Here is a 26,326-nt window from a genome sequence, read left to right as displayed (position 1 = left end):
TGATATGTGAAATTTAAATAATTGTAAAATCTCATATAATGACATGTAGCAAAGGTTTTGATAAAATGGCAAATGGTAAAAAAAAAAAAAAAAAAAAAAAAAAAAAAAAAAAAAACCTTCATTTTTGTACCTCAAACATATAATTCAATTGTTGATGATCGTTGAATATAATTACTAATTATAAGTTGATGTTTTTGGTAGCAAATTGTAAAGGAAATTGTACAATAATGGTGTATGAGTTGTAAGTATTCTTAGGTAAAAACAAGGTAGTTTATAAATTTTTTTATTATATATATATATATATATATATATTAAAATTCTCCTACCTTAGCTACAGTAAACTCCCAGCCTTTTTGTCTGTTTCGGTTCTTGCTTTCGGCAAATTTCATCCTCTGTCTATGTTAGTGTCTTCATTTCCGTCCCTTTTATGTTTCGTTTCTTTTGTGTCGATATCAATATTGTTAGGGTCACATGTTGTTCTGGCTTTGCTTCACAACTTTCTCATTCAATTTGCAAGATACATGTTCTTCTATCCTCATCTCTTCTCTTCACCCACCTCCCGATCCAATTACCTCGCACCACTTCAATTCCAACTTTATTCCTTCATCTCTAGGGGTTAATTAAACTCCACCCTAATTACGTCCACCCACCCATCCACCGCTTCGATTACAGTTCGCTATCAGCCATTTACATGCCTCATCTCTTCTTACAATGGGATCCTCACCTCGCCACAATCAGATTACACCTCTCCATCTAATGTTTCTACCTTTGACGACCCAACTATGGGGTTGACGAAGGACGTAGAAGCCGCTGTCGGTGGCAGTGTTGAGGCATCGACGTCTTTCCACCGATCCACCTCCTCTATTAATCGACTTCTACCTTCCAGTTCCTTCTACACTCCAACGCTCATTCTTCTCCATTCTCCATTCTCCACCGCCTAGAGTGACCGTATCATCTTTAAATTCTGTTTCCTTCAAAGATCTTCCGCACGTCATCCACCACTTTCCCCACCCACCTCTACCTGCTACACTGATTTCTTTCGTCTACAACTTCTCGATTGAGCATCATTTTGGATGTTCTCCACAAAGCTCTGTCCGGTGAATTCTAAAGTCACTATGTAACATCGCAATAGGAACCAATGATGTCGATGTTTACTTCGGGTTTCGTTTCTATTTACTTTTATAAAACTATATATGCTGCCTCTTAAATCTCTTCATTAAGGTTAAATATGCCTATTAAAGTCGAAATCAAATAAATTAGAAACAACATCTGTGAGAGAAGTTGTGCTCATCGGCGGTTGGAGCTTTCACACAATCCGCGACCCTCTGTGAGAAACCGGAGGAAAGATCTACACACACAACTTCTCACCACCACCATGATCAGCTTCATAATTACCCTGTTTACTTCTTAAAATCGAATAGATGGAGGTATGTGTACATTAAAATTTAATTTAATTTAATAAATGTTCTATTAAACTCTACCGAATTCAATGCCTTAGGTTAATTTCAGATATATGATGATGAATTTCAACTTTTTTTAAAGGAGTTCCAACATCAATGCCTTATCATGGCAGCTTTCAACTTGTTGACCCTAGATCTTTGTATATTCCTCCTACTCTATTTACCTTTATGCCATTAAACAATAACTTATTCTATTTCTTTGTTGTTTGCAATTTTATAATCTATATATTTTCCATGTTGCATGAGTTTTAGCTCTAACAAGTAAGATTACAAGAGTTGTAAGAACAATCATCTTGAATCCTCTTTCATTACTATGGTACTCACTATTCTCTTATGTTGTGCTTCAGGTGCTTTTGTTCTTCCAAATCGTATGTAAGAGTAACAAATGATTCTATCCATTTCAAAGTTGGGTGTTCGTTTTTATATGGCATCTCTTTTAGGTTTCTGAGGGGTTTTTATTCCATTAACAAGGACCATTGTTGTACTGCTACATAATATTATGGATGTGGTATGTAATTAAAAACAAAAATTGATCCTTTTGTAGAACTTAATCCTATAATTTTGAAATGATATTACAAAAATGATACAAGTCATTATAATAGTAAAACTGAAACTATACCAATGAAACTATATTTAGTGTTTTAGATCACATACTTGTAATTACTCTTGTCTTTTGTTTGTATTTTGCAGCTACATAAAGATGATTTTTTGAGTTCAAAATGACTTCAAAAGGTAAATTATTTGCCAAGTTTTCAGTTTTACATAGAAACTGAAAGCAAACTGAATTGATCATTTACAACACTCTACCTGTAAAAATATATCACTTACATTTGTTTTGTATTTGAATGACATAACTATGAATGGGTATATTTTTAAAATGCAATTTTATAATAGAAGGAAATAAAATTATATTGCAATAATAAATAAATACATGAAAGTAAGTTGCCATGTAATGCATTTAACTGATAACCTTGACTGATTTTTTTTAAGTTGCCAAATAGCTATATACTTACTGTTATAGCAAAATATATAGCATATTACATAGTCCCGATATGAACACTACCTTACCTTGGGTTCATCAGGTTTGTTTACCCAAGACACATTTATGTCAACCTTTTTTGACCTAAACTTTAAGGGGAAATGGACTTAATAAATTAATTAACTTTTCTGTTTGTTCACATCTGGGTAATTATTTATTTTTTGTACACATCTACGTAATGAACTTTTTTGGAAGTGTTCACATATGATCATTATGACCAGCTGTAGTAGGTTACATCCGGCCATAACCAGTCATATATGAACACTTTCAAAAAGTTCATTACATAGATGTGTACAAAAAAAGATATTTACCCATATATGAATAAACCAAAAAGGTAAGAGTAAAATATACGAATGGTCCCTGTAGTTTGGATAATTTGTGCGTTTAGTCTATAACTTATTTTTTAACTTGGATGATCCCTACTATTTATTTTTGTAACGCCCGCAGATCCGGGCTAGTCAATTTAGAGGCAATAGGGGTCGAAAATGACTTTTCGACAAAAGATTATTTAGAATAAATAATCTTAACCAAGTTTTAAAATATGTCACAAGGTTTCCGTACATATAAAGAACGCCGAAATCCGAGTTATAACGAAGAAGTTATGGCCCGTCGAAGTTTTACGGCAAAACCGGCACGACACCGGGAAGCGTAAATAGTGAATTTACGATAGAGCGAGATTTATCCTTATCAATCTAAACAAAAGTCGTATAATATGTTAAACTAAGAGCATCGATAAAAAGAACGCCCAAATCTGACTTCGTATGAGGAAGTTATGATTTTTCTAAGACTCGGCTTAGAAGTGTACAACCCGAAACTCGAATTTTAGTTCGAGCGGTTTTTGGCTTACATGACCTAAATGAGAGTTGAAGATCTCATTAATAGGAACTCAACGGTAAAAAGACAAACGAAAACGGAGTCTGTATGAAGGAGTTATGAATTCTTCGCGGTCATTTAACAGTCTAAACGCCTCCTACTGTTAAATTTGAGATCAGTCGAGAATTAGCCGACGGAGTCTAAACGAAAGTTGTAGATCTTGATTTTACCTACGCGTGGATATAAAGAACGTTGAAAACGGAGCTCGTATACAAAAGTTATGATTTTTATAAGTTTGAAGGCTGATACGCGATAGAGGGTGACGTGGCACCACCAGAATTGGACACGTGGCACCACCAGAAGGCCACCACATGGACCAACTCGGCGAGTAGGTCCCCCCTACTCGGCGAGTAGACCAGTTAGCACCCCTATAAATAGAGGTGTCGGGTTCCATTCATTCTCACACCTTTAAACCCTTCTTTCTCTCTCTAAACTCTCTCTCTAAGCCTCCCTAACCCCCTAAAGCCTAGGGTAACTCCCTAGCACGAGGCGGGAGCCCCGGAGAGCCCGACGGCTCCGAGAAAAGAGCCTTTCAGCTTGGGAAACGCTGCTCTAGCGAAGCCCGGTTTTGCGAAAAACCCGCTGTAAGTGAGCTACGCCTACGCTAGTTTTAATATAGCTCCTAATTATTTATAGTAACATTATTAGGACCTTAAAATAATTATTTGGGCTATTATTATGAGTTATATTGAGTGTTTTTTAACGCTTATATAATAATAATAATAATAGTCAGACTATTAATTTGTCGCGGATATCGGTAGACTAAACCCTAGTGGTGTTGATACTAGGTTTTATCGAAGGAAGGTTGTTTTGAGAGTATCGAAGCGCTGTCCGAGTGTTGAGTCACCACCTATCAGGTGAGTGCATAGTCCCTTTCATCTTACACATAGATATGAAGTATTTTATATAAACTACGTTCTATGTGTGCATATTATCTGAATACTTGCTGTCTATGCTGGATGAACGTTTTATACATGTTTTAAAGGATTTAAACTATGTTGGGTATGATGATGGGTAGATGAATGATGAGAGATAGAAGATGACGTGAGTATACATTGGTAGCTATAGACTTAGTGCCTATGGGACAAACACCGGTAACTATGGACTTAGTACCTGTCAGACGTTGGTAGCTATGGATTTAGTACCTGTTAGGAGTTGGTAGCTATGGACTTAGTACCTATTAGTTAGACACTGGTAGTTATGGATTTAGTACTTGTAGGAATTGGTAGCTATGGACTTAGTACCTGTTGAGCACTGGTAGCTATGGATTTAGTACCCGATGAGTAAGATATAGCAGCTATGGAATTAGTGCTTTACGAACGAACATTGGCAGCTATGGATTTAGTGTCAGTCCTATGACCCTGGAAGTAAGGGACTTCGGAATAAACGAATGCAGGATAGACGACTCTTAGGTTAAATCCTTAAGAGTAAAGAAGATAACGGGGATGGGTAATTGGGTTGATTCTTTGATTGAACATAATAATTATATTATTATGGGTTGAAAACCCTATGTACTCACCAGGCTTCCCAACCTGACCCACTCAGTTTATTTACATCACAGGTGGCGATATGAAGTGACATTACACTGAGAGATTTAAAGAGATGTAGATCACTAGTGTAAATAATTGTAAGTTCTGTTTATGCTTATGTTTCTGTATTAACGATGACATCCCAAACGTTTTAAGATGAATAAAAATACGTTTCTTCGAAAATGTTTTAATAATGTATTTATCGTGTTTTTCTGGGAACAAATTCCGCAACCTTTTTATAAAATGAAGTACTCTGATTTTTATAAAGCATAAACAAAATCAGTCTTTTCTGGCCGTGATTTTGGGGATGTCACAATTTTTGTTGTGAATTTGGTCCTTGACCTACCTCAAAAGACTATTGTGCCATTTTTAATTTTTTTTTCTTATTTATGTATTTATTTCTTATATTTAAAAAAAAATTAATAGACCCCACATATTTGCATCTCCTCACCCTAAATCTGAAATCACATTTGAGAAATTTAAGTTGGGTCCCACTAGTCACCATTCCATGTCTCATCATCATCAACTTCTATTTCCATTCCATCTTTAGTGATATTGACGTCTTCATCATCCCTTATTTTTTCGATCCTTCAATTTCGACGAATCAACCTACAACTCATTGTCTCTTCATTGAATTTTCCACCACCACGACCCACTAGAAGGGTAATGGTGTTGGTTCGCCGGAGTTGAAGGACTGAAAAAAAAAGAAGGGATAGTGAAGATGTTGATATCATTAAAGATAGAAAAGAAAGACAAGTTGACGAGGATGACAAATAGAATGGTGACTGGTGGGATCAAGCTTAAATTTCTCGAATGTGGTTTCAGGTTTAGCGTGAGGAGATACAAATATGTAGGGTCTATTAATTTTTTAAAATATATAAAAAAAATAAATACATAAATAAGAAAATTAATTAAAAAAATGAGACATTAGTCTTTTGAGGTAAGACAATGACCAAACGCATAACAAAAATGAATGGTAGGGATCATCCAAGTTACAAAATAAGTTAGGGACCAAACACACAAATTACCCAAACTACAGGGACCATTCGTGTGATTTACTCTTACATTTTCGGTTTGTTCAAATCTGAGTAACTATCTTTTTTTGTACACATCTAGGTAATGAACTTTTTGGAGGTGTTCACATATGACCATTATGACCGGATGTAACCTGCTACAACTGGTTATAATTGTCATATGTGAACACTTCCAAAAAGTTTATTACCTACATGTATAAAAAAAAAAAAAGATAGTTACCAGATGTGAAAAAACCAAAAAGTTAATTACCTTATTAAGTCCATTTCCCAAACTTTATGTATGTTTGTATTTCTGAATTTTTTGAATTTTTTTTACCCAACCACGTTCCTATTCCTTTTTTTGTTTATGCATTTTTTTTACCCAAACATCAAGTTTGTTTGTTTTTTTTTTTTTTATTGTATTTTTTTTTGTCTCAAACACTAACCGTGTTGCATTTTCTCTACTTCTATATTTTTTTGACCTAATCCAAATGTCTTTAGTGGCGGTGGTAGTCGGGTGGTAAAAGTAGTATGATGAAGGTAAGAATGTCAATCACCAACACAAATTTTTACTTTTACAATTTATAGGTGTGTTGAGTGAAGAATTTTTGTGCGTAATATTCAAGATTAGTAATGTTAGTCCTTATTTTGGGGCATTCATTGATTAATTTCAAATATTTTACTTAATTAAAAAAATATATTATATTAATTTTATGTGTTGCCTTGCCATTCGTGCATTTAACTCTTTTTATTAATTATTATATTACTTTTTTGAAATGAAATCATAAGTGTATTGTTATTTTGGTTTTTAAGTTTCCTGCATTAAACACATTCTATTAATTGCATAAATGTTTGACATATAACTGTGGGATCAATGACACCAAAACTATGACTTCTCTTCAGGGGAAAGAAAAAATCTATCTGCTTTTATCCATTTGAATATAAAGAAAGATTTGGTAATAAACGGATGTAAACTTTAATTTAAGTTTTTTTTCTCATACACAAATCTCAAAGAAAAATGCCTTCTAACCCATGCGAAGCACCGTTCCTTATACTAGTTGTAATTTAATATTTCGTAAAACTACATAAATAGTTTATTGTATCATATAAAGTAATTATAAACTGTTTTATAGATAAATTAGTTTTAGATAATTTATTAACAAATTAACTTATTAAAAACTAGATTTTTCAGTTAGTTTGTCAAACAAAACCTTAATTTAACGTTGAACTTTCAGTTATTTGATTTTAGGGATACTGAAATATGAACTAAATATTAAAGGAAATAACATAAAAGAATGTTTACTTTGGTGTTTTGAGAAACAATTGATTTATTTGGTATAGGTCATTTGGATCTAACAAATTTGATATTGATCATCACCTACCCAAATTTAATAGTCCCCATATACGTTCATTTTTTTTCATTGGAATATGATACCCACAAGATCTTGGTACGTATATAATTTCGGACCCTCAGCTTGTTCATGAAAATGGTTTCAGAAGATGAAGGGGTTGTGGTGTTGTGTGTATGTTCTCTCTATTTATATCTTTTGTTTATATTTTACCGATATAAATAATGTAAAATCGTAATCTTGATTAGAAAAAACATATCCGGTATACAATGATCATGTGCAGAACATGCATAACTGGTCTGAAATGCATTTAACTAAGGTAAAAATACATAGATGTCGAATAATCGTCAATGCTTAGTCTTAGTTCGCATTGTTAACGAGTACATGTGGCATGTATGTGATGGTAAAGTGTGTATGGAATAGGAAATAGCAGTCTAGAACACGGTGATTTTTTCCAGAACACGATGAGCATGTTCTAAACACACAAAACATATATGGAATATACATAATTGGTCAAGTCTGATTCCACAATGAACATGTCCCATATAACATATGAAATCACTTCATATAACTTATCAAATTTTAAGTATATATTATGTTTTCGAAAATAACATTAATTAATTATAATAAATAAATAAAAACCATAAAATATTATATGACCAAATTGTTTTTCATATTTGATCTTTTGTAAATTTTAAAATGTCAGACAAATGCTATTTGGTGGTATAAATTTCTCTAGAAACCACTTAGTTTTATTTTTTGTATTTAATTAAATATATTAACTGATTAAAACTAATAAATATTATATATATATATATATATATATATATATATTCCTATTCTAATAAATGAATATTTTTAATCTCCTTTTGCTAAGTGTCACTCTAATACAATTCTTCATTAATATTATATCATGTGTCATGTAGATATATTAGGTAATTCATTTCAACATTTTCTAATTACATGTTAAATTTTAAGTTATAATAACTTAAAAATTTTGATATATATGTTAATTAATAATTTATTTAAAATGACTTATTTAAAATAACTGATTAATAATTATAAACTTTTATTATAAAAGTTCAATTAATTTTATAACCGTGGTTCTCACGGGTTATAAACTAGTGTGTGTGTGTGTGTGTGTATATATATATATATATATATATATATATATATATATATAGAGAGAGAGAGAGAGAGAGAGAGAAAGAGAGAGTAACAAAAAAATCAGATATTGATTCATTAATTTTTCATCTTTGATTTAGTGAAAATTTTCATCTTTGATTCAGTGAAAGCCTCTCAATGATTCTTTGAACCATTCAGCTCAAAGGCAAATCTGAACCATTCTCTATGCTCGGTTGTTCACATTTACACACAAAATAGGTAAGCATTCATGTTCTTCTAATACAAGTGGATTTAAAGCATTATCACAGAACAGTTAAAAAGAAAAAAATAAACACACAATATAAAGATAACACTTGTAGCAAGTTCAAGGGCGGTGGAAACAGGATCGCGGATTCAAAGCAATACCATATTACCATTAGTTGCAGATTCAAAGCACTACCATAAATCAAATGACCACTTGTAGCTTTAAATAGAAAAAATCAAGCACAAAATCCAAAATAAGAAATAACGGATGAAAAAAAATCTACAACGTTGACATGAAACAAGTTAAGGAAATGAGAATGGTCAACTGTAAACAAACTAACCGGTCACAAATAAGAATTTGTTCATGTTCGTTTGTTTAAATCAACGTACCAAAAAACGAACATAAACAAACGAATATAATTGAACATAAACAAACACATATGAATATAAACAAACATAAGGTAACATAAATATTCAAATCAAGAACCATACAGAATTAAATGAACATAAAATTTCAAATCAAGAACAAACATAAATGAACATATATGAAAAAGTCATTAAATAAGCAAGAAAAGAGTTAGGAAAATAAGAATAATCATAAACATAAAAGAGCACACACACATATTAGTAGGGTTAGGAAAACCAGAATAATAATAAACGTACAAAGATTTCACGCTAGGGATTAGGCGTGTGTGGGCGTATTAGGTGAGTCGATTCTCCGTCGCCAAACTTTAATAGGTGTTATGTTATTACAATACCTACGGGTCGTATGTGAGATAACCCGTTTGGGGCCCGTATGATTGATGGATTTAGAATTGTTTAGTAGGGTTGAAGAACATATTTAAACGTGCATAAGCGTAGGCGACACAAGAAATTTTGGTTGCTCGAGTAAAAGCTACCAAAAAGAAGAGATGAGTATGTTTAAGTTGGGGTTATCGAAAAAACATAAATATTAATTATTGAACTAGAGTCGTCGAGGAGTATATTGAGAATGTTATTTAGACTCTCGGATGATCAAATGATGTCTGATTAAAGAACTACATGATAAACCATCATTATTTTGGTACATGATAAACCATCAATATACTCTTCGACAACTCTAGTTCCAGACATCATTTGATCATCCGAGAGTCTAAATATCATTCTCAATATACTCCTCAGCGACTCTAGTTCAATAATTAATATTTATGTTTTTTCGATGGTCCAATATCATTATTTTGGTACACAAGATCATAATTGCCCTTAGATATAGGATGGTCCAATATTGATCATATAAACCAACTTTTTTGTATATAAAATACTTCTTTTATTTTAGTTGATTGTTATGTTATATAGTTATTACAATATGACTATAAATGTATTGCAATAATATAAATTTTAATTGTATGATTAGATATAAAAAAAAAATATTGAAAAATTATTACTCTTCTATATTTTGTTTCTAACCACTTTCGTACTCATAAAAAAATTATGATATGCAGAATCTACCGATTCTCTATATTAGTTCATTTTTTGATTTTAACATTTGTTTTGATCTAATGTGTATAAATATTAGTAGGAATAAAAAGTAGGATGGTATTTGATTTCCAAAAAATATTAAATATTGGAAGTTGGTATAATTAACATGTCATATAAGCAAGGGGATGAAGATTTTGTTAATATCGATTTTCTTATTAAAGCTATCGACTTTTAAAGATTTGTCTCCATCCATCAAATCAAGTATAAAAAGCTACTCTTTCCAATCAATCGTGATGATGGTCATTTCGAAAAAGGTATTTGTAAATAAACTCATAGTGATGAGACATATGTGAGTGTATGGGTGTGTGTATGCGCCTTACAAACACACATAGTCTAGGCCTTCGCATGGGTCGGTTTGGACCCAAAATGATGATATCGATTTCAAATATTTAAAACCAAATCCTAAACCTAAACTGATGGGTTCGGTTCCTTGGTTTTGGGTTTAAACCCAAAACTGTTTGAAACTTTAACTTGTTGAGCATTGATAAGTTGGTGTTGATTATACAAGAGATTAATGAAAGTTATGTTTCATGTTTGTCTGATGTGGAAGAGGTTTGAGAATTAAAAGAAACAATTTGGAAGGGATATAGAACAAGCAACAAACAAAATAAAACCCTCCATGTTAAATCCAAGATTTAAACCTAGGGCATCCGCTTTAAGTGTTCAACGCCTTAACCATCTAGACAATTTAGTACTTGTGTTTAGTTTTCACAACTTTATAATAAAATATGCATAATATTATATAATTTAATAGGTTTAGTCTAGTTTTGTTTTTTCGGTTTCTGAAATTTCTGAGACCGAATCTAAATTGAAAATTTCGGTTTTTGAAAAATTGATACCCAAACTGTCGATTTCCGTTGTGGTTTCGATTTTTTTGGTTTGAGTATTGTCGATTTTTAGGTTTCCAGGTTCAACTTTGCTCAACCTTACATATATATCATATAATTAGAGGTTCAAATAAGACACCCCTTTCAAAAACTCTATCATGCAAACTTTGCAAAGGGTGACATGATAATGAAGATGATTTAATACAAAATTTTCTATTTTCAAAAAATTCTTAATATTAAATTTTATCAAGGAAAGTATACATACAACTTTTATATCTTGATTTTTTATTTTTTATGTTTTAAGAATTGTATTTTATGCTGATCCATAATTGAAAAAACTCATAATGACTTTGACAATCAACATGTATTAAAAACTCACTTTTCATTAAGTCACATGATGTGATATATACTTCCTAGTATAACATATACCTTCCAAAAATTACTTTTCATTATCCTTAGGAATTTATATAATCTTATATAGTATATAGATGGTATGTATATAATCTTACTCATTATCTACATGGAGTTTATATAATCTTATATAGATGGCATGCATATAATCTTATAAACCTCAAAATGAAAACTCATTGCAGAAAGCAAGATTCTATTTCAAACATTATATATGTTGACTTGTGGGTAAATGAAAAACTATATTAAATAGAACACATACTAAATTAAAATAAAAGATAGTAAAAATTTCAAAGATAAATAATTTCATTCATCCAAATAACATATAATATTAAGTTAAATACAAAAGGATTTGAACTTTTTTAGAGAAACCATGGGCCACAAAACTCGTTCAAATAGTAGCCCATTAAAAAGTTGAAAAACAGCCCACTTGTCCAACTCTATCGTCGTGACTCGTGAATGTCGACGGAGCATCCCAAGAGTGACAGAAAGAGGCGGAGACTGAAAGCGTTGGGACGGTGGCCGGTTTGTTTTCTATGACATTTTGGCGCTCTGCCGCCGTGTCGACTTCGATGAAAACCACCAGTCAGTTTTCTTTCTATACTCTCTTATTTTCATCTAATCGCAAACAAATTTTATGCATAGATTCCATCGTTGAATGTTGATGTTTTTATGATTCAAAGAATCGACAAATGAATTAATCTAAATTATTGGAATTGGTTGATGGATAAAACAAAAAATTATGCTCGTTAAGTTCGATCCAACATAGTATTTGCTGATCGAAATTGATGTAGATGTTTATAATTTGGATTTATATAGTATATATTACTATTGTTTAATCTTAGATATCACAGCACTAATCCCAAATTCATATACTTTGAGGTTTAAGATTATGATTCACACACTTATATTTGACTATTTTTTTAGGTTGTAATATGACATTCTAAAAAGCTCAATCTTCCATATAACCATTTACAAACTTTTTTACAACGATTTCAGAACATTTTTTTTTTAAAAATTATTTTACAACAAAGGATTATTAACAGAATTTTTTATCCAAGTGTCATCCATCAATGGAATAAGTCTCTAATGTTTTTAAATAAACAAAAAAATTGACATTTCACACGAAATTTATACAAAGATGAAAGGCAATTAATAAATTAATATGGACTACAACTTCAAGTTCTGAAGCAAAACATGATGTTGAAACAAAACAAGAATCACAACTTCAAAAATCAACACAAAATAAATCTTTTTTATCTTCTTTCTGCAGCAGTATCTTCACTGTTTCCACCTTCTGTTTCAATCTCAGGCAACGTGTCTAAATCCATCCGTACCTCTTTCTCTTCTAAATGTGTCTCATTTTCCACTTCATCTGGATCCAAAATTACATCATTACCCTCCAAATTCTCACTTTCACCTTCATCTTCATCACTTTCAACTTCATTTCTACTTTTCAACTCATCATTCTTCACATAACTTGAATTAGGAGCAAATCCCTCCACTGTGACATTTACAGCTTCTGTAGAATCAGAATCCATGATTTTGGTGCTTGAAGGAGGTCCATTTTCATGGGGATCTATCAATGAAGTTCCATTATTGAAAGTTTCACCATTTGAGATTTCTTCATTTGTTGTATTTTCAGTAGAAAGATGAGTAACTACTGCACTAGAAGCATCATCTGCTTTGTAGTGTTCTTCACGTCCTTCATGTGTATGTGTTGAACCTCCATTTTCTTCTTCTTCTTCATCTTCATGATCTTCTACAGAATCACCAGTTTCAGTTTCAGTTTCAGTTTGACTTTGACTTTCTTCATCTATGACTTCTTCTATTTCTTGATTTTCTTCCGCTTCTGACTTTTCTTGTTCGTTTTCATCGATTTCATCCTCTTTTCCCTCATCGATCTTTTCTTCATCTTGTTCAATTTGCGTTTCAGCTTCCGCTTCGATCTTTTCTAATTTAGGTTGGAGATCTTTTCTTCCAAGTTTAGCGATTTCATTATTACTTTGTTTACTGGTGCTTAACGAGATTTTTGTGTTATCAAACTCTTTCTTCTTTTCATGGGATCGTTTCACTTGGAAGATCAACCAGAAGCAAACAGCGAGTAACAAACAAATTTGCAGGACATTTTTGGATTTGATTCCTTTTGCCCTCGGGTTTCGAACAGGCGAGGGTCTATACATATTGAAATTTGATGATAATCTTTTATTATGTGAAGAACGAACTGACCTGAAATCACAAACGAAAACCCTAAAAATCTGGGATGAAGAGAGTAAAACAGTATACAGATTGCTACTTACTTCAAGTATGTAATTAGTAATTAAACTATCCGTTGATCCAAAATTGAATCGAAGTGGAAAATTCCACATTTAACGTTTAATACTTCCTAAATTTGGGGAAAGGAAGGAAATAGCGATGAATACACTAAAAATTCGGGAATCGTAATAAGGAACAAAAGAAAAACCCTAAATCCATAAATAATTAGCAACTAATTAGCACAATACAAACAAAACCCTAGACAAAAGAAGAAAGTTTTCAGAAAACGAACAACTTCGAGAATCAAAACCCGCACCTCGAACAGTTCAACACAGATCAAAATTATCGATTGAACACGAGCAAATGACGCTCAACTCTCACAATACCAAAAACAACAATCGAGGAAGATGGATAAATACCTGGAGACTGAAGCTTGCTCGTAGATTTGTTGAAGTCAAAGTTCGTTCTACATGAGTATGATGGTATGGTAGCTTAAACAGTAAGAGGAGCAGTGCTTGTGTAGTTTCAAACACAGAGAATCTGATTCTCTCTCACATACGCCATTAACACTCTGTGTTTGTTTTGTGTGTGTGTGTTGTGTGGGGGTGGATCTAAGCAAAAAGAAATGGAAGTTCAATAATGGTGGGAGTGAAAGAAAAGGCTTTTGAGAGTTGTTGCATTTAACCATATAAATAGTTGTCTCAGTCACGAGTTTGTTCTTTATTTGTGACTTTCTTGCGTTTTGGCTAAATCTTATTTAATAAAAGTGGTTTTTATTAATAATTAAATATCTTTTATAAAAGTAGTCGAGAAACTTAAAAAGTCCGGATTAGATTGGCTTTGTTATAATTGTCGATGTATAACCCGAGTGTGTTTCGTGATTGAGGGCGTTTGAGATTGCTTATTTAAAACAACTTATATTTTGATAAGATTATAATAATATTCCCGTTGTTCGCAAATTTATATGATTTTGGTCCAAAACAAAATCGCAAATTTATATGATTTTGGTCAAAAACAAAATGTTAGTGTACCATTGGTTCAAATTTGATATTTCTATTGATTTTGATCCCTATACACTTAAAATGATAGTTATGCCATTATAATTTATATTTTTTATTTTTTTAATTGTTGAAATACATAAACTAATTAAATTTATATCTTTTTAACTTAAAACAAAAAATAAAAAATAAAAACAAATAAACCCATTCCCTACTCTTATCTTAAAGAAGCCCTTCATCACCGGTTCACCCTCATCACTGATATCCGGAACCACAATCATCAGCCACTATTCTCGCCAGAGCTCAGCACCATTAAAAACACATTCACCACCTCCACGGCCTGCAGTGTCATCCTTAATATCACCGTCTTTAACCCTTACTCTGGCTTCAACTCAAAGCTCATTGAGCTACCTACAAGATTTGTTTATAGAAAATAAACAACAATGATCAAATAAAGCTCATATTCACATAAGGAATCAAATATTAATTTTTTTTTTTTGGAGCATGTAGAGGATGAAGGCAACAGGACAAAATCATGTGCTAAAACCAAAATCCGAACCAGATTGGGTGTTTTTCTCCTGCGAATTTGACGCCCGATACTTCTAGGGTTTCGGTGGCCTTCTCTGTGTGTGAAAGATGTGTGTCTGTGTGAGAGATTGGTGGGGTGATATATATTTTTGTTTTTTTTTTAATTAAAGGAATTAGAATTCAATTAAAACAGATAGAAAAAAAATAATTTGAATGACATATTAGTCATTTTAGATTGGGTATAGACCAAAATCACACAAAAATGCTAACTATAAGGACCAAAATTGCACAAAGTATCCGAAATTGGACAACCGATACACTACCAAACTTTTTTTGGACAAAAACCATATAATTATGATAAACACAGGGACCATTTTTTACAATTTTGTCTTATTTGTAAAATGCTTATTAGTTATCACACGCTTAAAATATTCGAATTAATATGGTATCAAAACGAAATAACTTTGTAAGTTATTTTTAGTTTTTGACAAACTTTTATTTTTTGTGTAATATAAGAGAAAATGACTTGCGAGGGTAATTACATTTTCGTCTTGTTCACGTTTAGGTAACTTTATTTTTTTCGTACACATTTGACCATTTAACTTGTTAAATGAGTTCACATATTACCATTGTTACCTTTCACCTGCTATCTAACTTGTTAAATTTGTTCACATTTTACCATTGCCACCTGCTATAGCAGGTAACAATGGTAATATGTGAACACATTTAATATATTAAATGGACAAATATATACAAAAAAAGAAAATTGTCTAAAATTATATGATCAAATGTATACAAAAAAAAAAAAAAAAAAGTTGTGTAAATGTGAATAATTTTTTTTTTTTACAAAATTTTTAATAATTTTTGTAGTTTCTTACAACATTTTTATGATATATATATTTTTTCTTATAGGTTTTTCTAATACAATGTTTTTAAACGTTGCGTATAGTTTTTAAATTTTTTTTTATACTTTCATATATTTTTAATACAAGTGCTTTTAAACAAAATATTTTATAAATGTTTTAAATTTTTCTTATAGTTTTTTTTTACATTTTCATACAAAATTTTTTATAACGTTTATACATTTATTTCTAAACTTTCATTTACAACATTTTTAAAATGTTTCACAGATTTTATTTGACAATTTAATATTTTTTATAACATTTTAAAATACTTTCGTTAGATACTAGTTTAAAACGTTGTATTAAAAAAATTTAAAATTTAATAAACTTCTAATTAAAAAGTATTACAAAGTTGGAATACTTTTAAAACATTTACATTATACATATATATTTTTTTTATTTCGTAAGTAATATTTTCTTTTTATGTTTTTTTAAAAGACCCTCCATAACTATTGTTACACATTTAATTTTATTGTTAAATACTATTTACTTTAATAATATTGTATATGCTTAAAAACAAAAGAAAAAAGTTATAAGAGTCTATATAAAATATTTCACAAAACAAAAAAATATATTTATTAATTAAAAAGTAAAGTTTAAAATCGATTAATATTTAATTAGTATTTAGAAAATTATCAATATTTTAAAAATAACGTTTGAAAAGAATAATACAAACTGATATGAAAAATAAAATCGCTATTAAGAGTAGGGAAAATGACTTATCAAGGTAATTAATTTTTCGTTTCTTTCATATTTAGAAAACTTTCTTTTCTTATACATATTTAACCATTTAATTTGTTAATTTGTTTACATGTACCAATGTCACTTGCTATAGTTGGTAACAATGAAAATATGTAGGGTTGTGCATGGGTCGGTTTTGGACTCAAACCCAACCCAACCCAACCCATAAATGGTCGGTTTCTGGTCGGTTCAGTTTCTCGGGTGTCACACCCCCAAACCGGAACGACGGAAACGTTCGGAGGCGCAGGACGTCATGTTTAGTATCACAAGACATGCATCATAGTAATCAAAGTAATAAACAACCATTTCATTAGAAAGAACATGTTTACAAAGTATGTGGTTCACAAAATATATACTGCATATGTAAATAACAAAACAAGACATGAAGCAACTATGCTCCATCTTCTGAATCCCAACGCGCATACCTGTTTACTAGTTTCCCGAGAATAAAATTTATTTTGAAAGAGTTGATCAACATTTAAGCTGGTGAGTTCATAAGATTTTAGTGATGTAAATAAGTTGTAAGAAAATTGTAGTAAATAGTAAGAAAGTTGTAGTAAGTTGTAAGTTCTCTTTATGACAGATATAAAGTTCTAGTAAGCGACAAACATGAAAGAGTTATCAAAACAGACAAACTATCGCTAAGAAAAGAGTGAGTAGCAACACTCGGAATGAATTTCTTCAATGTACTCGGCTCTGGCTAAAATACTCCCATAGTATTTTATGTTTCGTTGTATTGATGAATCATTGTTTGGATCTTAGGTAAGTTTTAGGCATGCTGCACACCACAGTCACTCCCAAGCACATGTTGGTTGTGTCTTGAATGAATATAGTTGATTAGGCTATATTGACCCTAGACACGACTACATAACTGCCTAGGTTTAACCGCAACGTACAACACCCATTTACTTATGTTTTGTTCTACTCGTAGTTATGGATTTCGGCGGTTAGGTATACTTTTATACTTTTGAAAATACTTTTATTTTAAAGTATACTTTTAGTTCAGAGCACTTTGGCCCCTAAATGTTTATAGTCTTATACCATGTAAGGTTTGGTTGTAGTGACATAAGAACATGGTTTAGCATGCGGAATTTAAGTTTGCACACTTGAACATGGTGAATTGGGTGTTTAAGAGATATATTGAATGTATATGGTGTTACAAAAAGGATCTAGATCTAGACTACATAATTAACACACACTTACACACTTACTTCTACATCTCTCAAGCACACCTCTACAAGTGGTATGAACCTACTATTTATAGAGGTGTTTACATGTCTCTCTCTCACTCTAACTACCAAATGGGTCTAAAGGCTAAAGCACCACATGCAAGTGGGTTTTACAAAAGTCAAACATTTACAAAGTCATGAATGAATAACTTTGCACCCCAATTTTCTCCCCCTCAAAGTTAGGAATGAATGACCCACTTCAAATCTTCCAAATCAAGCACTACGCGGTTCGAGCCTCAAAGGTGACACATGTCGAAACAAACTTCAATCTTCAATTCTTCCATGACTCTTCAATTTGGGCTCTAGGATGTGAGACCATACAATCCGAGCAGCAACGAATGATCAAGAGTATTCCAAACTCCAAATAATCACCCAAAGTTGCGCATAAAAACACACCCCAAAAATCTTCAATAATTCCAAGCCCATTTCGAATACATCACTTCCGAACTTCCAATTGCATCATCTCGTAGACTTCAAAACTTCAAGATCACTTCGGTCTTCAAATCTACGTAATATGAAAAATTCAAGTTCGAATTTCCATATAAAACTTCTCCCCCTTTTTATAATCGAAATTTGATTATAAAACTCCAAGGAAAAAGAACGTGCTCTATTCGGAATTTTTCATGTCAAAACTCCCCCTTAACATGTGGCATAAACTTTGTGCTTCAATCCGGAAAACCAAAAAATATTCAATTTTTATTGTCGTTCACGAATTGCCTTTGACAAAATTTCTCAAAAATGGGTAGAAATTGTCAAAATCAAAATTCTGCAGTGACCCGTTGCGCCAAAAACAACCAAATATGCGAAACACACTCCCATTTGCGAAACTGGGTAAAATGTGTAAATTCGCACAAACTGCAGGGATCAGATTTGAAAAATCTGCAATTTCATCATTTTATGACCCCATTTGCGAAGTTGGACCATTTGTGTTATTTCATGAAAAGATCAGGGACCAAATGCGAACATATTTGTTTTCTTCTTCATTGAACGATTATAACAGGAATGCTTCGCATTTTCATTCCCACACCCTTCGCATCTTTCACCCAATTTATCCAAATGCGAAATCAACTGAGACTCAAATGCGAATATCTTCAAATCAAAACATAATGCGAATAACCATCCCAATTGCGAATCCAATTTTGATATACTAACTGAAACCCAAATGCGAACTTGCACAGATTAATCACAATATTTTTAATTCGCAGTTCATTCACCAAGACTTTACATTTTCAGATGCGAACACATGTTTTGATCTTTAAACTGATTCTCACAAATGCGAATCTGGTTGCAAACGATCTTGACTCATCTGTTTTCAAATGCGAACCCAACTGATTTTGTTATCTGATTTCTTAACTCCATTCTACACCAAAATCACTCCCAATTTCTTCGTTATCATCCAAGCCAAATATGCGAACTTAATATGCGAATTTGATTTACTGTCAAACTCTCTAAATCGATCCCCGAGCCATTTCGACTGTCGAAATCAAACAATTATCGAGATTTTAATCAATTGATCGACATCATTTATCAAACCCATTCGACATTAACAATCAATTTCCAGTTCGTTCTTTGAGCAACCTAGCACACCGATATTCGACTTTGGAAATCAAATAAACCCAATAATCGACTCCAAATAAGTCGTCTACCTAAGCCATCGATTCTAAACAATTACAAATGAAATCAATAGACTCGACTCATCAAAAATAAATCAGCCTTTCCAGTTCGCTCTTTCTTTTAGTCACTGTTCGTTATCAAGACCATAAATTCACTAATTTTCGAAATCAACTTTCAAATTATAATCGATTTCTTCTTCCATATCTCATATTCAACTCAAATCTAGTGATTTCATCTTTCAATTTCATGAATCAACTCTTAGAAATCATCTTTGACTTTTTCTGATATTGACTTTTTGAAATCACAGCGCAAGAAACATCAAAATCACGAATCTATCACTAATTTTCAGATCAAATAAAGAATCTTCAACTTGTTCTTCATAACACTCAAGTGTTCTTGACCAACAATTTCATCAAAATCAACGATCCAAATTTTGATTTCTTGACTCTTACTTGATCATAATCGATTATTGTGATTGAACACAACTAACCTAATCGATTCACAAGTTGAGATGACTCAATTCAACATTTAAATCAAATCGATTATTCAGATTCATCAAACTGAGATTAGAACTCAAGAATCAATGATAAAGAAGACACAAAAGCTGAAAGTACAAGTAAGATAAGTGTGTGTACACAAAGTCATGAAGAACAATTGTATAATGAGATGGATTTAAAGATGTGTGGGCTCACAACACTATACAATCGGATTTAATGTCTAATGGGCTTAATATTGGATGAACAGTAACAGATTCAGAAATATGGATCAACTAGGCTCATGAACTTCGAACATTAATGTGTATATCAAAATTGGACTCAATTTTTGAACAGTAACAACATTATTTTTGTTTTTGGATTCAAATGAACAATTACAAATTAAGAATTGAATCCAACAAACAAATATGAGAGTGGATCGGGATTTGATCAACAAAAAAAATTATTGGATCAAAACAAATGGGTTTTTCAAGAAAAATTTGATCCAACGAGTCAAATGATCAAAATTCAAAAACGTTACACACGATTTCAACGAAATTAAGAGAGATCATAGAGAGAGACTCACCAAAATTGTTCAAGTTGCGACAAAAATTGCCAAACCGAGAATCGTTCTTCAAAAGTCATGTTGATCGTGAAAACCAAGCTCTGATACCAATTGTAGTGACATAAGAACATGGTTTAGCATGCGGAAGTTAAGTTTGCACAATTGAACATGGTGATTTGGGTGTTTAAGAGATATATTGAATGTATATGGTGTTACAAAAAGGATCTAGATCTAGACTACATAATTAACACACACTTACACACTCACTTCTACATCTCTCAAGCACACCTTTACAAGTGGTATGAACCCAGTATTTATAGAGGTGTTTACATGTCTCTCTCTCACTCTAACTACCAAATGGGTCTAAAGGCTAAAGCACCACATGCAAGTGGGTTTTACAAAAGTCAAACATTTACAAAGTCATGAATGAATAACTTTGCACCCCAACATTGGTATACTAGTTCACTATAACAAGGGCTTTGATACCAATCTGTCACACCCCGAAACCGATGGCGGAAACGTTCCGGGGCGTAGGACGTCATGTAAGTATCACAACCAATGTACATAGTAAGCATAGTAGACACAAAACATTACATTACATATGAATAATTACATTTGTTTGAAAGTAAGGTGATACATGATTTAACTGTACAATAGTTTGAACAAAAGTAAAGACGTGTCTTCTAAAACGCTCCGTCTTCTCCAAAAGATTGTGGTTACCTGTCTAATGTGGACCTGAGAATACAAGCAGTTTGAAAATCAGCATAAAGCTGGTGAGTTCATAAGCTGTTTGTTTATGTAAAAAGATCATGTTTTCTTTGGTTGTTCTGAAAAGTTGTTATTCAAGAAAATCCCATATTTTCTAACATGTTTGTCGATTTCCATAAGAGACCCTGATTATCACTAGTACGATAAGAAAACCATAAGTTGAGATCATTGGACTACCATCTAGTACGAAAGTAGGTAGTCTTATTACATAAATAAGACTATAGAAGAAAGAAAGAAAACAAATCCGTGAATAAAACTATTTAGTTTAATACGTATTGTGAGTCAGATAACCATGCTAATATGACACGAGACCTCCTTGACGTTCTCCAGGCGTCGGACGATATCCGGAATTTGTCACTCTAGACGTGCCCGCCTAACTATAGCTAGCAGTTAAGGTGTGGGATTGTGAGTCCCGAATAGATCTATTTACTAATTCCACGCTCTCCCTCTAGGAGACTCTGGTTATACTTCCGGGGAGGATTTACTGATGACCCGAAGGGCAATGAAGATAAATCTCACAAGCTAGTATTAAATTATTCACGGTGTACTCGGTTGTTATCAAACATCATAGTCGTTTTGCAACATAATACAGTAAAAACAGTTTAATACAATGAAATTATCTGGCATGACACTCTAAGTTAAACAGAGATAAACTGAATCAGACATAGTTTATCTATTAACTTTGCATGAAATCTGTGTCCGTAAAACAAGAACGGGAGTTCCCAAATTATTTCCATAATAATTTGATTGGTTTGATTGTCTCCTTTACTGTAATTGAATTCTATGTGGTTATATTCGATAAAACATCCCTTATGCTCCGCACAATACATAAGGGGTAAAGATATCTAAAAGTTTGCCAGATATTTATAGAATTTCATCAGTTTTAAGTTTCGAAAACATTTATAATTTGCTTGTATTCCCACCCTGAAAACATTGAAAACATGGAAAAACGTAGGGGTATGAACTCACCGGTCAAGAAACGTGTCAGTTTGGATGCTAAATGTCAGTTCGGGGCTTGAGAATGCACGAGGTTCCTATGTATTATGAAGAGATACATAATTGTATCTAATTAGACTTTGAACCACTAATTAGATAAGACAGTACACTCCGAGACTCAAAAACACTTCATTTCAAGTGTTTGGAGTGACCCGGGTAGCATCTAAGGGTGTGTAAGGCTTGGATATGGAGTTTGCTCTTCAAGAGAAACTCCTAAAGGAGTTTACGGCCCAAATGATCAACTCCCCATGAGTTTACGGCCGTAAACTCATGGTGGGGTGTTCTTGGTTGCTAAATGGCCTTATAACACTTGTGGGGTAATGCTAGGCTTGATTTTAAGGCATTGGAATGAAATTTGAACATCATAGGGACCATTTGAGGAGTTTACAGCAGTAAACTAGGAGTTTACAGCTGTAAACTCTTATATACCAAGTATTAGGGGTTGTTTGTTTTTTGTGTGAAGATCTGTGCAACCACTTTTGTCTGCGCCGTGCAGACAACGCACAGACATATGTCCTCGCAGATTGTTTGTTTTTTGGAAGTGCGCAGATCTAGAAAACATCTGCGCAAGGTCTTCCTGGCGCAGACATGAGCCACTGTCTTCAAAGGTCTTCAGACCTCATTTTAATCTAAACCAAAAAAAACATGGGTCACTGTGCAGTTTCTTTTTTCTTTTTTCTTTTTTTTTTGTTAAAAATACATTTTTAATGTTTATGACATGAAATTAAGTTTAAAATTTTAATTTATTTTAACAGCCCACAGACGTTAAAAACAAACAGTCTTCTTATTGCAGACTCCAGACATTTGGTCCACCTCTTCTGCCGTAGATACTTGCAGATGTGGTCCGCAGACTGTAGACATTTTGACTTCAAAAAACAAATAGCACCTTAATGTGTTTTGGTGGTCCTAGATTAATCACATGTGATTCCAACTCATTTTACAAGTCATAGGGTGAAGTTAAGGCACCATTTGACCCATTTATAGGAGTTTACGGCCCATGAACCCATCCTTGGGGGGTTTACGGCCGTGAACTCCTAAGGTAGTGGTTTTTATCAAGTTTAAGGTCCCTAACACATTTGTGGTTGCTTCTAGACATTATTCCAAGGCTTAGGAGGTGTTTAAGGGGCATCTTAACACCTTGAAGGGTGTTTACGGCCTATGAATTGGTGTTTACGGTCCAAGCATGTGCTTGGGCCGTAAACTCATGTTTACCCCTTTAAATGATGAGTTTTTGGTATTCCAAGTCCAATAATGTAAGTCCCTAAGTCATATCTAAGCTCCAAATGTGGTTTGGAAGGGTTTTAAGGCTTAAAAACCCCCATCTATGTGAGTTTGCGGCCCAAGGGTGTTCCAGGGCCGTAAACTCATGTTTATGGTCCTATTTCATAATTTAAACACGAATTTGAAGGCTAAAGATGTTAATCTATGAGTTAGGATGGATATCTTACTGATTTGGAGCTTGATTTGGGTGATTTTGGATCAATCTTTGAGTTTCTAGAGAGAGAGTAGAGAGAGAGAGGAGAAAAGCTTCAAATGAGACCCAAATCAACTTTATATATGGTTCGGGTTTGGGGAGCGGTGGAATTCTACCCGATACTGACGTTGAACGGGGATTTTGGTCGTACCCGATTTGGTTACCGTAATCCGACGTGGTCAAAACTTATAAATTTTCCAAATAAATAGTTGGAATGTTTTCACGCAATTCTAATGTGTTCCGACACTTATGATGTAAAAATGAGAAGTCTCAATTTTATTAATTTGAACAAAGTTAACGTAAAAATTGGAACGTAACGATTTAACTGACAGAAAACGGGTTACAAAGATGAAAAGTTTTCGGATTGTGACAATGTCCATCTCCAAGAAGCAACAATAATTCAACAAATTAGGTGTTGAATCAAGTTCATGTTAATAAAAAATGGTTGGTGGTATGTTAACAAATTGGTCCACTACAACCACAAGACTTCATAAGTTTAAAAAAAAGATAGAACCGAACAAAAGTTTGATCTGTTTTACAGAGAAAGTCTATGGTTCGAGTCTGTATAGCGCTAGAGCTCTATAAAATAAAGATGAATATTATTTTCATTCCTACGCACATCCTTTTGATTTGGTGCCACAAAAGAGAATTGAAGGTAGAGATAAAAGAATTAACAATTTATTGAATTTACTTTAAGTTATGACCTCCTATTAGTATGCAATCCATCATAACACTTTACAAAGCAATACCTTCTTGTAACATCTGAACGGAAATCTTTGCTAGTTATACACTTATACTATATATATTTTTTTTATTATGACAATATCTTGTGATATATTTGCAAAATTCTTGATTATGTCTCTTGCATGAATATATGATAAGTATACTGTTATGGTATATTTTTTAACTCGTTTCCATATATTTAGATATTTGTTAAATACAAAATTACAAAAAGTAACATAGAAGAAGATGAATACAAATACAAGTAACTAAAAGCCAGTCAATGTTATTCTTTATTACACCAAAAAGATGCATACATATTTATTCAAATATAACTAGCAACATAACTCAAGTTCACTAGTAAGGAGATTCGTTATTGATGTTTCCACGAGGATAATAGTTGCAAACAACGAACCACCAACCATTATTAGTACACTGAACCCTAGCACATCCAAGTTGATTAGAATTACTCCACACCACTTGAGTATAGTGTCCACAAACATGTCCACTAGCGCAAGTATTTGCGGCATAATCATAATAAATCTTCTCAGCTACCCATAAATTCACTGCAGCAGTACCTGTGAAGCTACCACTACCTTTAGCAAGGCTCTCGCCATAAGGTCCAGCAGAATTGATAAGATTGCAGTCCGATTTCCTCTGGTTAGCGTAGTTTTGAGCATAGGTAGCCAAAGTGGCATTCCATATGATGTCAGCGACACCCACCGGAGTACGCGCTGCATCATTGTGAGCATCTAAGTAATTTTGTTGGGAGTTTTGGGCATTGATGGTGTGAAGAATTGCTAGGGTAAATAAACAAACAAGTGTAAATGAGAGTTTAAATGACACCATACTTCTCGTTACTTTGTTGGATAATTGATGTTCGATGATGGAGAGAGACATGAATTACAAAAGGGTATTTATAGGATGTTATGTGATATTGGAATGTCCATTTGGCATGTGCAAAGGTGAATAAGTGAAGCATGCAATTTAAGCAATGTCGCCTAAACTTGCCCTTTCGAGATAAAGGCCTTTGATTTAAATCCTGAAATTACCCAAGTGGCTAATGCCTTAATGGTAATCACAAATTACGCCCCCATTTGGCGTAAAACCATCCAATACCCAATAAGAAATAAACCAGTCTCTAGTATATTTGGATTTGACTGAAAGCTTTTAGGTAACGTAACATAACATAACATATCGTATATAAAATATTGCATTTGTTTTGTATTAAGATTTGAAACAACCCAAGTGGCGTTAATGTCTTAATGATAATCACAAATTAAGCCCCCATTTGGGCTTACACCATCCAATTATACCTAGTAAAAAATAAACAAGTCGCAAGTATATTTAGATTTGACTGGAAGCTTAGGTATCGTAACATAATATATGGTATATAAAATATTGCATTTGTTTTGTATTTAAATTTGAAATAACCCAACTGGTGCTAACATCTTGATAATAACAAACTAAGCCTCAATTTGGGCTTACACCCGGCAATACCCGATCTACCTGTACTATTTTTGTGTGTGTGTGTGTTTTTTTTTTTTCTCTAATAGATAATTTTTCGGTGCGCCACACATAACCAGGGTCGGTCCAAACGTATGTGAGACTCGGGGCGAAAAGAAAAAAAGGGATCCCTCAAAGACAAATAAAATAAAGATTAAAAAAATATTATTTA

At 32.7% G+C, this 26,326-nt stretch overlaps 2 protein-coding genes and 1 long non-coding RNA gene across 5 annotated transcripts; 1 reads left to right on the top strand and 2 right to left on the bottom strand.

Moving 5' to 3' along the window:
- The first annotated feature begins 440 nt into the window (after positions 1-440).
- LOC145004103 (uncharacterized) lies at positions 441-6,548 on the top strand. 3 transcript variants are annotated; one of them, XR_013662269.1, is made up of 4 exons: positions 455-1,427; positions 1,808-1,968; positions 2,151-2,192; positions 4,934-6,548. It is a non-coding gene; the product is annotated as an uncharacterized LOC145004103 (long non-coding RNA). The 3 variants fall into 3 exon arrangements; XR_013662268.1 differs by lacking the exon at positions 4,934-6,548 and having other exon boundaries at positions 456-1,427; positions 2,151-2,318; XR_013662270.1 differs by lacking the exons at positions 2,151-2,192; positions 4,934-6,548 and having other exon boundaries at positions 441-1,427; positions 1,808-2,006.
- Positions 6,549-12,514: 5,966 nt separating this feature from the next.
- LOC145005787 (myb-like protein X) lies at positions 12,515-14,331 on the bottom strand. The gene is made up of 2 exons (XM_078964895.1): positions 14,060-14,331; positions 12,515-13,613 (listed from the first exon to the last, which is right to left on the bottom strand). Exon 2 carries the CDS (start codon positions 13,565-13,567, stop codon positions 12,641-12,643), a length of 927 nt encoding a protein of 308 aa, XP_078821021.1. The 5' UTR covers positions 13,568-13,613; positions 14,060-14,331; the 3' UTR covers positions 12,515-12,640.
- Positions 14,332-24,928: 10,597 nt separating this feature from the next.
- Positions 24,929-25,521, bottom strand: LOC145004714 (pathogenesis-related leaf protein 4-like). The gene has a single exon (XM_078963692.1). The coding sequence runs from the start codon at positions 25,495-25,497 to the stop codon at positions 25,006-25,008; it is 492 nt and encodes a 163-aa protein (XP_078819818.1). The 5' UTR covers positions 25,498-25,521; the 3' UTR covers positions 24,929-25,005.
- Positions 25,522-26,326: the final 805 nt, after the last annotated feature.

Source organism: Lactuca saligna, chromosome 7 (assembly GCF_052625555.1).
Source record: "Lactuca saligna cultivar CGN05327 chromosome 7, ASM5262555v1, whole genome shotgun sequence".
NCBI classification, from domain to species: domain Eukaryota; kingdom Viridiplantae; phylum Streptophyta; class Magnoliopsida; order Asterales; family Asteraceae; genus Lactuca; species Lactuca saligna.
This window is presented reverse-complemented; position numbering and strand designations above follow the sequence as displayed.